Genomic DNA, 14860 nt, shown 5'->3' with positions numbered 1-14860 from the left:
GGGCTTAAAGCACCGAAGGTTCTGTGCTTTTCTAGAGGAAATGGAGTCAGAATATGGGGATGTGCTCGACTTCACTGAGGTACGTTGGCTCAGCAGGGGAAATGTATTAAAGAGACTTTTTGAGTTGAGAGCAGAAGTGAAGCCTTCATGGAGAAGGATGGAGTTAGTGTTCCTGTGCTAACTGATCCCAAATGGCTCATGGACTCAGCTTTTCTTGTTGATATGACACATGAGCTTAATGTACTGAACAAGACGTTACAAGGCCAGGGGCAACTTGTCAGTGCTGCCTATGACAACGTGAGAGCATTCTCCACAAAACTGGCGCTCTGGAAAGCTCAGCTCTCTCAGACAAACCTTTGCCATTTCCCAGCATGCAAGGCACTCGTGGATGCAGGCACACCATTCAGTGCTGACGAGTATGTTGATGTCATTTTGAGGCTACAGGAGGAATTTGATCACAGATTTGCTGACTTCAAGACACACAGAGCCACCTTTCACATTTTTGCGGACCCCTTCTCCTTTGATGTGCAAGATGCCCCTTCTGTGCTTCAAATGGAGCTCATTGAGCTGCAGTGCAACTCTGAACTCAAAGCAAAGTTCAGGGAGGTGAGTGGAAAAGAAGACAAGCTTGGACAATTTTTGAGAGAATTGAGCCCTAGTTTCCCTCGGCTTTACCGAATGTTCAAGTGGACCATGTGCCTTTTTGGTAGCACATACTTGTGCCAAAAGCTCTTCTCCACTTTGAACTTCAATAAGTCCAAGTACAGGTCCAGACTTACGGATGATCATCTTCAAGACATACTGAGGGCCGCAACTGCTTCCTCCCTCAGGCCAAATCTGGCTCGGCTATGCGAGAGGAAACGCTGCCAGGTCTCTAGCAGCAAGGAGTAGGCAAGAGAAGCCATGTTCAGAAGAACAGTTCATTTTCTACAGTGTTCCATTCATGTTCAGAAGAAGGTTATAGAACTGTTAATACAGACATTTCAATCTAAACACAGCAGATATAGAAGACTGAAAGAAACACACAAGTTCACTGACTAAAAATATCTTATTATTGTTTTATTTATGTATTACAGATTGATTTTTTTTCTTATTAATTCTTAATTTGTTTATTTATTTTTAATATTTTGTGTTAAAAAATAAAAATAAAGAGATTTGAGAGGATTGGAATTTTTTTAACCATGCCTTTCCTGTGGAAAACCTAATGCGGCCCAGCCTCACCCAGACTCTGCCTGCAGCGGCCCCCAGCTAAATTGAGTTTGAGACCCCTGTCCTACACCATAAATCAGTAAGAGAGGGTACGACCTCTCTCATGGCCCCAAGTGGTGTGTGCATGCCAGAGCACTCTGGAAGGCACACAGAGTCTTTACAGACTACTAAGGATCAAACCTCTATCATCATGCAATCAATTATGCAACTCTAAGCATATATGAGTAAATATTTCTAAGCATAAATGACAATCAACAATATAAACCTTACAGCTGGTTTTAATAACAGAATTTATTTGTTTCTCAAACGAGAAAGAGCTATCGAGAAACACTCCTAAATCTTTAGTTCTTAACTTTTCCAGTGGGCCAAGGTCAACATTATCTGCTAATGCTAAATAGGCTGCCGTTATTAACTAATGCTAATTTGATGTGAATTAGCATTATGCACTAATGCTAACACTTTTTAACAATGTGAGTAGCTAATGCTAACACTATTTCCCTTAACTTTATAACATTGTGAACGGCTAATGCTAAGACTCTTTTCCCTAGCATTACAACATCTGAGCTGCTAATGCTAAGTAGGCCGCCATTAGCACCTACGTCTATCCATCCATCCATCCATTCGCTTCCGCTTATCCTTTTCAGGGTCGCGGGGGGCGCTGGAGCCTATCCCAGCTGTCATAGGGCGAAAGGCGGGGTACACCCTGGACAGGTCGCCAGTCTGTCGCAGGGCTAACACACAGGGACAGACAACCATTCGCACTCACATTCACTCGCACATTCACACCTAGTGGCAATTTGGATTATCCAATTAACCTATCCCCACAAGCTGCATGTCTTTGGACGGTGGGAGGAAGCCGGAGTACCCGGAGGGAACCCACGCAAACACGGGGAGAACATGCAAACTCCACACAGAAAGACCCCGGCCTGATGGTGGAATTGAACTCAGGACCTTCTTGCTGTGCGGCAACAGTGCTAACCATCGTGCCACCGTGCTGCCCACCTACGTCTAATTTAAGGCAAATACGCATTAGAACCTAATGCTCATATCGTTTTCCTTTGCTTTATAGCAATGTGAGCAGCTACTGCTAAATAGCATTAGCTAATAACAGCAGTCTAATTTAATGCAAGTTAGCATCATTTGCATTATAACGATGTGAGGAGTTAATGCTAAGTATGCTGCCATTAGTGGCTAATTCTAATTAGGGGTGAATAATTATTACAAGCTAATGCTAATATCGTTTTCTCTTCCCTTTTAACAATGTGAGCAGCTAGTGCTAGGTAGGCTGAAGCTAGCAGCTAATGCTAAAGCTAAAGATAATTTGATGTGGATTAGCATTACATTAGTGAGGAGTTAATGCTAAGTAGACTGCCATTAGCAGGTAATGCTAATTTAAGGTTAATAGGAATTGGCATCTAATGCTAATACCATATTTTCTTGCTTTAACCCTTTAAAACTGGTCAGAGTGGGCACACTCCGTTTTGCGCAACTATTTTTAAATCCCGGTAGCACTGTAATCACGTGAGCTAGCGCAATAATTTTTTTTGCATATGAAACCTGAGGAGTTGTATTTACATCTTATGCCATCAGCTTGTCCTAGGTTACAGTTTCCTTCCACATATGCTTAGGACTCATATTGCTCTGCTGGAAATAGTTTATTTTGATGCATATGCTGTTATTTTGCAAATTTGCAGTATAATATTTATTTTCGTTTTTCCTGCAGTATATAAAAATTGGTGTATTTCAAAAATAAAACTATGAAGGCACTCAAAATAAATTTCCTGAGGTGGGAAACTATTTTGTGCAACTTTTTTGTATTTACAGTTTTGAGGGATAAGCCTCTTAAATTTCTCTAACTAGAAATATATGTTAAAAAAACAAAAACGATTTTCAATTTTTTTGTAGTTTATTGCACTTTTTTGCAGTTTATGTAATTACTATGCACTTAATACATACATATTATTAAAATTTAGGCTGTAATGGTTGTATTGATGTATAGCAACTTGAAATGCTCCCAAAAATGGCTCTACAGCATGTAAAAATATAATATAAGCTCTGGCGGACTTGGTTCTATGGTAGGTCTAAACGGGTTAAATCAATATCAGTAGCTAATCCGATTGTTCAGTCTGACGTCAGGTGAAGTCATTTTTATGCATTTAAGAGCTGTGTTGAATTCAACATTACAAACTGAACATTAGAACTATCCTCTTCTCCAGGATTTTCCTGATTTAACATTTCAATATGACATTTCCAGCGCTTTGTTTTCTCTGCTCACAGACAAAACAGATACACGCATGTATATACAGCCCACGTCCAGCTCTGCATGCACTCCTGCTCCATTTCTATAGAGAATAAACAGCGTAACACAATCATTCTCCATTGTTTTCAACTCAACCAGCTGCATTTAATGAAGGAGTTTGAATTTACTTTACAACAGCTGCTGTTGTTTCCTGTCTGCATTCATGTTCTTAACTGTACTCCACACATTCTGAACTGGTGTACCGTAATTGTCGGGCTATAAGCCGCTACTTTTTGCACAAGCTTTGAGCCCTGCGGCTTTTAGTCAGGTGCGGCTTTTCTATGGATTGTCCATGAGCGGATTTGTTTTGTTTGTTCCGCTGTTGTACGGCACTACGTTGCCTGGCGGAAGGATCGGGGTTCAAGAGTGGTATGTTGGTCACATGTCCATCCGTCAGGCAACGTAGTGCAGTACGAGGTAGCGCGAAAAACAAACTTCAAAGTAGCGCTACCCGTTCAGCTGGAGGCGTGGATGATGAGCGGCGATAAACTTGCAAAAAGCAAGTTATGCCCAACTCCACCATTGGATTCTGACAGCGTGGAAAAGTGTGAAAACATCCACGATCACCAACAGATTTCGAAGGGCTGAATGCTGCATGATGGAGAGGAGGACACCGCCACGGCCCTTCTGAGGGTGTTCGACTCTGACACTGACAACGAGGATTTCTTTGGTTTTGAAAGTGACAACGAAAGAAAGAAGCTGAGAGTGGATGACGAAGCCACCCTGAGCCTGTTTGTTTCCGACACTGGAGGAGAGGACTTTGGTGGTTTTAGTGCGCAGGAAGATGGTGGTGAATGACTGACTTTTCTTCTTGTTAAAGCCGTGTCACTGCACCTGAGCCTAAAAGGTAGTCCGAATCAATTGTTCTGGTGTGCTGTAGGTTATTGTTATGTACTACATTTGTTACTCATTTATGAAGCACAGTACATGTTTTGTACTTGTAATTACCGCTACTTGTACATATACCTAAAAAGTTATGCAAATATGTACCCATAACTTGTTTTTCAAAATATTAATAAAAGGGGTGTGTCTCCAAACAGCCATCTCTTTCCTGACAATTCGCTTTGTGCATATTCTCTTACATATCATAAGTCAACATTGAAACACCTGCAGCTTTTAGTCAGGTGCGGCTAATGTATGTACAAAACAGGATTTTCCCCTGATTTTAGCTTGTGCGGCTAATATTCAGGTGCGCTCTGTAGTCTGGGAAATACGGTAGTTCTTCCTAAAGTACTGCAGTATTCCTGCCAGTACATCCTTTTAGTTTTCCTAACTGTTTCCTCTGATGCTCGTTGCTATTCTTTCCTCAATGCAAATTCATGCTAAGCTCCTTCATATCCATCCCTGTTTCTAAACCTGTAATAATTGCTTTAATGTGTCTTTGGCCTAATTATGAGTCTGTCCATATGTTTGTAGTTCCCCACTTGCTTTGGTTTCTTAGCTCTGATTCTCTCAAATTTATCCTTGAAATCATTTACTGGCATCTCTCCCTCTCACTCCCACTATCCCCAGAACACCAGAGTATTCATCTCCTGGTTTATCCTATGGCCTCTTTGCATTTTCTCCAATCATCCCTGTTTCTAGAGTCTCACCCCATCTGCAGGCAGTCCAAGAGAAACTGCCTCTGCCATTTTCTTCTTCTTAATCTTTGATTTTTCTCTTCACTTTCTCCATTGGGTCTTCTTAGACGCACTTTCCAGAAAGCAGCAACATTTTTTGTGCCCCATTTTTCAAATTGTGCATCTTACTTCAGCTTAATGTGTTTCCTGTTTTGTTTTTACACAGGTCATGTAAAAGAAATCCTACCAGAGACTCGACAAAGCTGAACTGAAAGACAGCACGGGCAATAAATCAGAGCAGCACAGAACTTAAGCTCATGGTCCATAGAAGCTGGGCTCTACAGGTGTACCAGGACAAGCTTAGTGTAAGTCCCTCGAAAAAGTTTCACTTGTGCTGTTTCGGTGTAAATTACTGGTTTGTTTGAACAATTTCATCAGCTGAACCATAAATACTCCAAAACAATTTCTTTGTGACTCAGTGTGATTTTTCATTTTGTAATATTAGCATGTCAAACTCTACATTCTCTACACAGATGAGAAATGAAGTGTATTTAATAATAAAAGTTATCTCTCAGAGACAAAGTTAGTGTCTCATTCAGGTCTGTATCTGAGTAGCCTCAGACACATGCAGTGCTCATATTTTCTGTTTTGTGTGTCACTCAGACCTCTTCCTGACAGGGGCAGCAATTTCATTTAAAGTCCCATTCACTGATACAGGCTGCTGGAGCTCCAACCAGGAGGGTACACACATGATCCAGGGAAAAAAATTATATATGGTCTCTTAGATAAATATTAAGAGGTCCTGTGTTTTACTAAAAAATCAAAGTAGTAAAACACAGGACCTTTGGGTTAGATATAAGGTGATTTGACAAATCATGTCTGTTGTAAATGAGTAAGCCATTTATCGACCTGACTCAGGTTTTAAATCATCATCAGAAAAGACTGAATCCTGACCTGAGAATTGTACACTTTGGACTCTCCACTGCAGAAAATAGAAGCTTCAGTCCTGAATCCTGCAGGTTGTTGTTACCCAGATCCAGCTCTGTCAGACGGGAGGACTGGGAGCTCAGGACTGAGGACAGAGCTTCACAGCTTCTGTCTGACAGGTTACAGCCACTCAGTCTGAAGAAAGGATGACAAGAAGACATGAAACACTTGTGTTAAAGTATATTCATGGTGCCATGAGGAGCTACTACATTTACAATATTTCAACACTGTTTCAGGACATGCTGGAATCCTTATTGCCTCATGTTACAAAAGACAAATGTGGCAGTTTAGTGTGATTTGGATGGATTCATTAAAAAAACAAAACATAAACACTGTTAATTTTTTCCAAATGAAATTGATTAAATGATGTTAATTGATGAAAAAAAAATCGATATTGCTTGATCTGACCTCAGCGTTTCCAGTTTGCAGTATTGACTCTTCATCCCAGCAGACAGAAGCTTCACTCCTGAATCCTGCAGGTTGTTGTTACCCAGGTCCAGCTCTGTCAGATGGGAGGACTGGGAGCTCAGGACTGAGGACAGAGCTTCACAGCTTCTGTCTGACAGGTTACAGCCACTCAGTCTGAAATCAAGGTGGAAGGGAGACAAGATCAACCAAACAAATCAGAGCTTTATTGCTTTTTTATTGTTTTTAAGCAGAAATCAGTGAGGTGCTGGTAGATTCTGTTCTTTTGGTTTATTACCCAACAACACACACATACACTAATATTTGTGACTTTTGTAATAGTAGCATTTACAATGCAAAGCAACAGCGATCACAGATTGAAGGGGCCTGAATAAAACTACAATGCAGTGATTTTTAAGATGACCTGTCTTCCAATTTCCAACAACAGATTTCTCCAACCTTACAGTTAAAAATAATTCTTTATCTCATACTGAATCTTGGTGCACCTCCCCCCAGTTTATTAAAATGGAGTGGTACTGAAGTTGCTGTAAGTGATGTGTGATGCCACTGATTTCCTTTCTGATCCAATACAAAGTAAAATTCAGGCTGGTATCTGCGATACTGATGAAAACTATTCCTTCAGAATCAATACAAGACATCATAAGAAAATATGATGTTTTGTATAACATAAAAAGCCTGAATTTTAAAATATTCAGTTAATAATCAAAAACAGATGTGACTGAAAATAATAAAACTGAGAAACATTTTATGGCCATTCGATCCTTTTACAACCATTGCAAGAGCTTGGTTGGCATAGCCGGCAATACGTTGGATAGTAATAAGTCCGGTGGGTGATGGGCTCCACCAGGGCTGCCCTTTGTCACCGATTCTGTTCATAAATTTTATGTTTAAAGGCTGTATCAAAAGTTCATTCAAGTTACAATATTGTGGTCAAAAGTTCTCCTTTTTTCTTTTATACTATACAACTACGCTGTCTCATGGTTTTAGGACATGGATCTGTCATGGAAGAAATCTATGACCACTTTTAATCAACATTTTAAAAATAAACATGATCACATATTTACTCACAGAGCCTTGTTGGAGGCTTTGACCACTGGCAGCAGCCTCAGAAGAGCCTCCTCTGAAGCAGAGTATTTCTTCAGGTCAAACACATCCAGATCTTCTTCTGATGACAGTAAGATGAAGACCAGAGCTGACCACTGAGCAGGAGACAGTTCACCTGTGGAGAGACTTCCTGATCTCAGGGACTGTTGGATCTCCTCCACTAGAGAACGATCATCCAGTTCATTCAGACAGTGGATCAGATTGATGCTTTTCTCTGCAGACAGATTCTCACTGAGCTTCTCCTTGATGTACTGGACTGTTTCCTGATTGGTCTGTGAGCTACTTCCTGTCTGTGTCAGCAGACCTCGTAGGAGAGTCTGATTGGTCTGCAGTGAAAGACCCAGGAGGAAGCGGAGGAACAAGTCCAGGTGTCCATTTGGACTCTGTAAGGCCTTGTTCACAGCACTCTGGTGGAGAGATTGAAGTTTTAGTTTGTTAAATAGTTTAGACCATGTAGAGGTTGTTTGTTGTTGTTCCAGCAGATTGAGTCCAGAGTTGATGAAGGTCAGATGGACATGAAGAGCAGCCAGAAACTCCTGAACACTCAGATGGATGAAGCAGAACACCTTGTCCTGGTACAGTCCGCTCTCCTCTTTAAAGATCTGTGTGAACACTCCTGAGTACACTGAGGCTGCTCTGATATCGATGCCACACTCTGTCAGGTCTGATTCATAGAAGATCAGGTTTCCTTTCTGCAGCTGATCAAAAGCCAGTTTTCCCAGAGACTCCATCATCTTCCTGCTCTCTGGACTCCAGTGTGGATCTGTCTCAGCTCCTCCATCATACTTGACCTTCTTCACTTTGGCCTGAACCACCAGGAAGTGGATGTACATCTCAGTCAGGGTCTTGGGCAGCTGTCCTCCCTCTCTGGTTTCCAGCACATCCTCCAGAACTGTAGCAGTGATCCAGCAGAAGACTGGGATGTGGCACATGATGTGGAGGCTTCGTGAAGTCTTGATGTGGGAGATGATCCTACTGGCCTGCTCCTCATCTCTGAATCTCTTCCTGAAGTACTCCTCCTTCTGTGGGTCAGTGAACCCTCTGACCTCTGTCACCATGCCAACACAGTCAGGAGGGATCTGATTGGCTGCTGCAGGTCGTGTGGTTATCCAGAGGCGAGCAGAGGGAAGCAGTTTCCCCCTGATGAGGTTTATCAGCAGCACATCCACTGAGGTGGACTTTCTAGGGTCAGTTAGGATTGTAGTTTTGTGGAAGTCCAGAGGAAGTCGACACTCATCCAGACCATCAAAGATGAACACAACCTGGAAGTCTTCAAAGCTGCAGATTCCTGCTTCTTTGGTTTCAGTAAAGAAGTGATGAACAAGTCCCACCAAGCTGAACTTTTCCTCTTTCAGCACATTCAGCTCTCTGAAAGTGAATGGAAATATGAACTGGATGTCCTGGTTGGCTTTGTCTTCAGCCCAGTCCAGGCTGTATTTCTGTGTTAAGACTGTTTTCCCAATGCCAGCCACTCCCTTTGTCAGCACTGTTCTGATTGGTTCATCTCTTCCAGGTGAGGCTTTAAAGATGTCTTCTTGTCTGATGGTTGTTTCTGGTCTGTCTGGTTTCCTGGATGCTGTTTCAATCTGTCTGACCTCATGTTCATCATTGACCTCTGCAGTCCCTCCCTCTGTGATGTAGAGCTCTGTGTAGATCTGATTCAGGAGGGTTGGGTTTCCTGCTTTAGCGATGCCCTCAAACACACACTGGAACTTCTTCTTCAGGGTGGATTTAAGGTTACGATGACAAACTGCAGCTTGAAGTTCTGAATGAGAAGAAAAATAAACACTCAATTCCAAAAAGAACTAATCTTTAAAACATGTTGCTCCATCTTCCATCTCTGGAAAATGTCTCATTTATCCAGCAGCTTAAATCTTTAGATAAATCCTCTTACGTCTCTGCAGACGGTCAGCCAGCTCCTCCTGCTTCATTCTCCTCAGGAAGTCCACTGTGATCTTCACAAACGCCTCTCTGCTGCTGCTCCTCTGACTCTCTAAGCATTCTGGGTAATCTGGACTCAGAACCTTCTGGATCTTCTTCAGCTCGTTCTTCACAAAAGTGATGATGTTGTCCTCCAGCAGCTGGAACAGAATATTTATGAATGAGCCAATCAGACTGAAATCATGGAGCCAAACATCAGATCCATGTTGGACACACTGACGATCCACTGGTCTACAAAGAGCAGCATGGAGATGACTGTGAACAGAACAGATGTAACAGTAGTTGTTGTACATGTACAGACCATAAATATGGAGTCCAGCTGTGTTTGATGCTGCTGGGCAGACTGACCACTGGGAACCTCTGAGCTCTGCTGGTCCACTCTGTGGAGGAACCATGAAGGATTAGATCAACACAGGATAAAGATCCAGGAGTTTCTGCTCAAATAACTTCATCTGAATCAAGTCTGTCAAGTTTTAAACTCTCAGATTGTGAACATATCAGTAATTTTCAGTCTGTTTTCATGGACGTCCTTTCAGTGGTGATGTCAGGGATGATTTTGAAGAAGCTCATCAAACTGAACCATCAGCAGATCACTGCTCCAAAACCAGAACATGATCCGAGTCTCCCTCCACCACCAGAACACCAGCTTTACTAACGTGGTAGATCAGTGTAGTACAGATCAATAACTGATGAGTCATTTGATCAAAATCACTGAGTGCTTCACGTCTGACCCTCTGATGCTTCTGTAGACATTTTGCATATTTAATGAATGTCTGACAGTTTTACATTCATTCTATGAACACAGTGGAAATGTTGTGTTATAGTCTCCATGTTGTTTCCAGCATCATAAATTCTTAAGTTCAGAAAATTAGATTCTTTCTTCACAGCTGAAAAACAACAACATTTATTCTCTATTGAAATCTGCATCGTCCACTCCAAAGGTCACAATCTGAAGGTAACATCTGGTTTTGTTCCCTGTGGTTAACTCTGAGCATCAGTATGGTGGGATTTATCCACTACATCCACACCACTGTGGTTCAGTGTTGTCCTGATGGAGTAACAGCAGCCAGTATGATCCAGGCTTTAGCTGCTGGGTCTCTGTGTGACCTCTCAGACTGTTTAACAGATCAGACACAAAGAGAATCAGAGCAGCTCTGTTCTTTAAAGACAAACATGAACCCACTCAGGTCACACTTTCCCCACAGATATGAGCATCACTGTCCTCAAACAGCAAATGACCAAGTCGAACATTTGGATCTTTTCTCTTTCATTGTTTTCTTTTTAATGAATCTTTGTAACAATCTGAGGATGTTTCAGGTCATATTTATCCAGGAAACACAAACATGTAAAGGAGTCATCACAGCTCTCTGACCTCGTTGCTCCAGGTTCACCACTGAAGAATGGAACGTCGCCTTTGGACCAGTCACTCCTCACAGACGGACAGCTGGACCCTGCAGACTGTGACCTCTGACCTCTGCAGACACAAACATGATTGAAGCAGCTGTGATCACACAGACTGCAGATAATGCAGCTGTTTCCTGTCAGTAACATCCTCTTAGATTAGAGTTCAGCTTTTTACAGGAAAACTGGACAAAACTGATTTTTGTTACAAACTCATTTTCATTTCCTCTCAGCTCACAAACACAGTCAGACAATCAACCAGAGTCAACACTGATTATAATGTCAGTGCAGAATTATTTCTGTTACTCAGTGAGTTCAGCTCTCTGACCTCGTTGCTCCAGGTTCACCACTGAACTCTGGATTATAATCTTTGGACCAGTCACTCCTCACAGACGGACAGCTGGACCCTGCAGACTCTGCTCTGTCCTCCTCTTCCTCCATCATCATCTTCAGTCAGTCTGAGAGGTAAACCACAAACACTCAGTGAGTTCACATTAACAGGAGGAACTGAGTTACAGTCGCTGACCTCTGACCTGTCATGTGACCTAGAAACCAGGTCAATATATCTGTAGGTTCAGTCATCCAGGTCATGTGATCTAAGGAGCTTGGAGAGAAAAGAGACGTCTTTAAGTTTCTGGAAGACGTTTCATCTGAGAAGCTTCTTCAGCTCTAAAACCAAACGGTGGAGAGTCCCAGATATTTAAACCTGAGAGGGAAAGAAAGCATGTCGCTGACCCACCACTGATGTTATTTCAAGGAGGAAACTGAGAGCCTTTGCACCAGGAGCACAAACATCAGCTCCAGCAATGATCCACTGATGTGTTTTTATTCCATGTATGAATGTTGTTATTGACAGAGATGACGTTTGTGTGTCAGTGATGCAGTGACTGTTGTTGTTACCTGTACAGGCTGGTTAGACTCTATGAAACAGATCATACAGATCTCTGCATGTTAGAAGAGACTATTAAAGGTCATGAATGAGACAAAGGCAGGGAGGCGTCCTTTACAGCTAAACAGCAGAGTGAGAGAACAGCCAGCACCTCTACATTTATCACATTATACAGCACATGTATGATACTGACAGGGATGAGAAGAATTTAGTGATTCTGATCCCATCATTGATATTACTTATTGATTCTCAGTAGCTCTGCTCTGACAGTCACCACCATCACTGAGCAGCATATCAAAGACATTTGTGCACATTAACTGCATGTTGTGGCTCAAATGTTTGTGCATGTTGGAGGCATTTCCTCTTTGTTGTGATCAGTGTTGGTCATTACTCAAAACAGTCATTATTACACATATTACACAGAACACTTTGATTAAAAGTAATGGAGTACGTTACTTCATTACTCCTCATAACATTACTTTGATGTTACTGTGTGAAATGAACAAATGAGCATGTAACAACATAAAGCTGAGGTACAGCCCCACACACCAACACAGATCCTGATGAGGTCACGTGATGTTTCTCTGAGTGTTTATGAACACAAATCAAAGATGAAACAGCACAAAGACACTTCAAAGTGATTCTACTGTAGAAACATGAACAGGTAGAAACCTGCAGCCTGACTGCTCATCACTTTGTTACCTGTTCAAGTTCAGCAGCAGCAGCTCACTTTATCACGGTGCTGGTCTGGGGTCAGTGTTTACTCAGCTTTACGTCACTCTGGGTTCTTGGCTAGCCTAGCTTTAGCTTAGTGTTAGCATGCTGTGTGCTAGCTTAGCGTCAGAGCTCTGCAGGTGTCTCGTGTGTAAATATTAATCACAGTGACAGTAAAGGAGGTAAAGGGCTGTGACGTCATCACGTACGCTGCGTCCTCTGTGGGCTCTGAGTGAACTCAAAGTACAAACTACAAGTACACAAACACGAACGTAGCTCAGAGTGGCGGACACACTCGGCCTCGTTGGTCCAGCTGTGAGTCCGTTACCGTGAACTATGGAGCGGCAGATTTGTGCTGAACTAAGCTGCACACAGCTGATGTTAGCCAGGAAACATTACACACTGACTTTAATGGAGAGACCGGAAATACAAACACACACAGTTTGTTGTGTGAAGAAATCAAACACGAGCTGAACAAACAGTAAAGTTCCTAAAGACAAACTGTTAAAGGAGGAAACAAAGCAAACTTACAGTTTCTTCACACACCAACAACAAGCTCCACTCCACACCTGGACACTAAACACGGACACACAGGTGAGCTGCTTCCTGGAAGGAGGCGGGGCTCCACCTGAAACTCAGCACAGGTGGGAGGGGCTCAGCTCTGTGTGTGCTGATGTGTTAACTTTAAAAATATGCCGTCTGACTGCTCAGACTGAGTCAGAGTAAAGTTCACATGCTGACGTGTGGAGACATGAAACCTTGTTGTAGCTGCAGGTGTGAACACACTGATCCCAGATCAGCTCTGCTGTATTTGTAACATGAACATTTCTGCTGCAAAGCTTCAAATGTTCAGCATGTTTCTCTGTTTCCAGTCTATAGATCCAGTCACACTTTCTACCTTCACCTGTGCAGTAAAGACTGAGAGCAGAGCTGAAAGCAAGCGTCCAATCAGTGAGCAGCATCAACACCTGAGCTTCATTCAGACTCTGTTATTGAAGATGTTGTTGGTACAAAGTTCATCTGCTGCTCACATGAATCCATGAAAGATTTATTTCACTGAATGTTTCTTCAAAGCTCGTTTCAACCTGTTGAAGTCATGAATGAAAGTGCAGACTGAGAGTGGATCACATGATGTTTGAGGTGTGTCATGTGACATGTTCAGTATTGTCACACATGTCTAGATTGTCCCTGATATCATAACTGCTCAAACACTGATGATTATATTTGAAGAATTATTTCTGATGGCAGCAAAGTTTGAATGGAGCTCTCTGTCTGTGCTGATTTGTCGCCCTCTGGAGGTCAAAGCACAAACTGCATGATGTCACTGTAACCACCACAGAGACAGGAAGTGTTTTTATGACTGAAACACTGAAATGATGCTAACGGCTGTCGTTAGGCTCACTGACAGCAGTGCTGATGTGTTCATGTCAAACACTGGCTCAGGTCAGACTCCTTCATCCTTCTCCAGCGTGAGGCCGCCCTCAGACCCACAGGAGCTCTGACCTTTGACCTCCTGACCCTAACCATTTTAGTCTTGTTGCATCTGCAAATCCATCCAAACTGTAGCCGAGCAAAAGAAGCTGGAAGTTGTTCTATGAATGATGTTGTTGAAGGAGCTTGGAAAGAAAAGCGTCTGGACTTCTTTAAGTTGCTTGAAGAGGGACATGGACGTCTTAACGCCCACTTACATCCTGGGACATTTGATCACAGGAAATCACATGATGGGGTGGGGCTAGATCTCACAATGGGTTCACCCAAAACCTTGGCTGATTGAGACCCACACCCGTTCTCACACCGTGGCTCGTGTGATTAGGTAGAGGATCAACAGGGGCTCCATGTCCCTGAATTTAAACTGAATCTAAACACACCGTGCACAATGCCAAGTTAGATAATGGTTAAAAGAACAAGATAAGAATAAATAAAAAGATAAAATAAGGATAAGAAATAACTTAAAAAAATAAAATAAAAAGATAAATAACTGCAAATAAGTACAAATAAGTAACTGAAGACACGTGTGGTCTGCAGATGTCGATGTACATGGATGTACATGGAGTTTAATGTGCAAAATGAACTTAGTGTGCAAAGTGACCTGATGTGCAAACTGCAGTTTGAGGTCGGTCAGCTGTTCAGGAGTCTGATAGCAGTGGGGAAGATGGAGTTGTTGAGTCTGGATGTTCTACATTTCACACCTTCGTCTCGAGGGCAGAGGTGTGTCTCTCCTCTGGACTCTGTGATGGTAGCTGCTCTGCAGAGAGGGCAGCGGGGTCCTGATGATCTTCTCCACAGTTGTTATCACTCTCTGCAGGCGTTTGCGGTTTGCAGTAGTGCTGC

At 42.4% G+C, this 14860-nt stretch overlaps 1 protein-coding gene and 1 long non-coding RNA gene across 2 annotated transcripts in view; one reads left to right on the top strand and one right to left on the bottom strand.

Annotated features, from left to right (window-relative positions):
• The window catches only part of LOC309704931 (protein NLRC3-like), a 21354-nt gene extending 8143 nt beyond the window's left edge, over positions 1 to 13211 (bottom strand). The window contains exons 1-8 of the mRNA XM_082530444.1: positions 13061 to 13211; positions 11255 to 11384; positions 10898 to 10999; positions 9827 to 9905; positions 9479 to 9665; positions 7549 to 9349; positions 6463 to 6636; positions 6022 to 6189 (exon numbers count right to left, since the gene is read on the bottom strand). Of these exons, the coding sequence (XP_082386570.1) occupies positions 6022 to 6189; positions 6463 to 6636; positions 7549 to 9349; positions 9479 to 9665; positions 9827 to 9905; positions 10898 to 10999; positions 11255 to 11373 (2630 nt within the window). The 5' untranslated portion in view covers positions 11374 to 11384; positions 13061 to 13211. The remainder of the gene's footprint in view (positions 1 to 6021; positions 6190 to 6462; positions 6637 to 7548; positions 9350 to 9478; positions 9666 to 9826; positions 9906 to 10897; positions 11000 to 11254; positions 11385 to 13060) is intronic.
• Positions 1 to 14860, top strand: part of LOC309705063 — a 270569-nt gene that overhangs the window by 157739 nt on the left and 97970 nt on the right. The gene's annotated exons all lie outside the window — the stretch shown is intronic.

The sequence above is a fragment of the Aulonocara stuartgranti genome (assembly GCF_965226115.1).
Source record: "Aulonocara stuartgranti genome assembly, chromosome: 4".
Classification (NCBI taxonomy): Eukaryota; Metazoa; Chordata; class Actinopteri; order Cichliformes; family Cichlidae; genus Aulonocara; species Aulonocara stuartgranti.
This window is presented reverse-complemented; position numbering and strand designations above follow the sequence as displayed.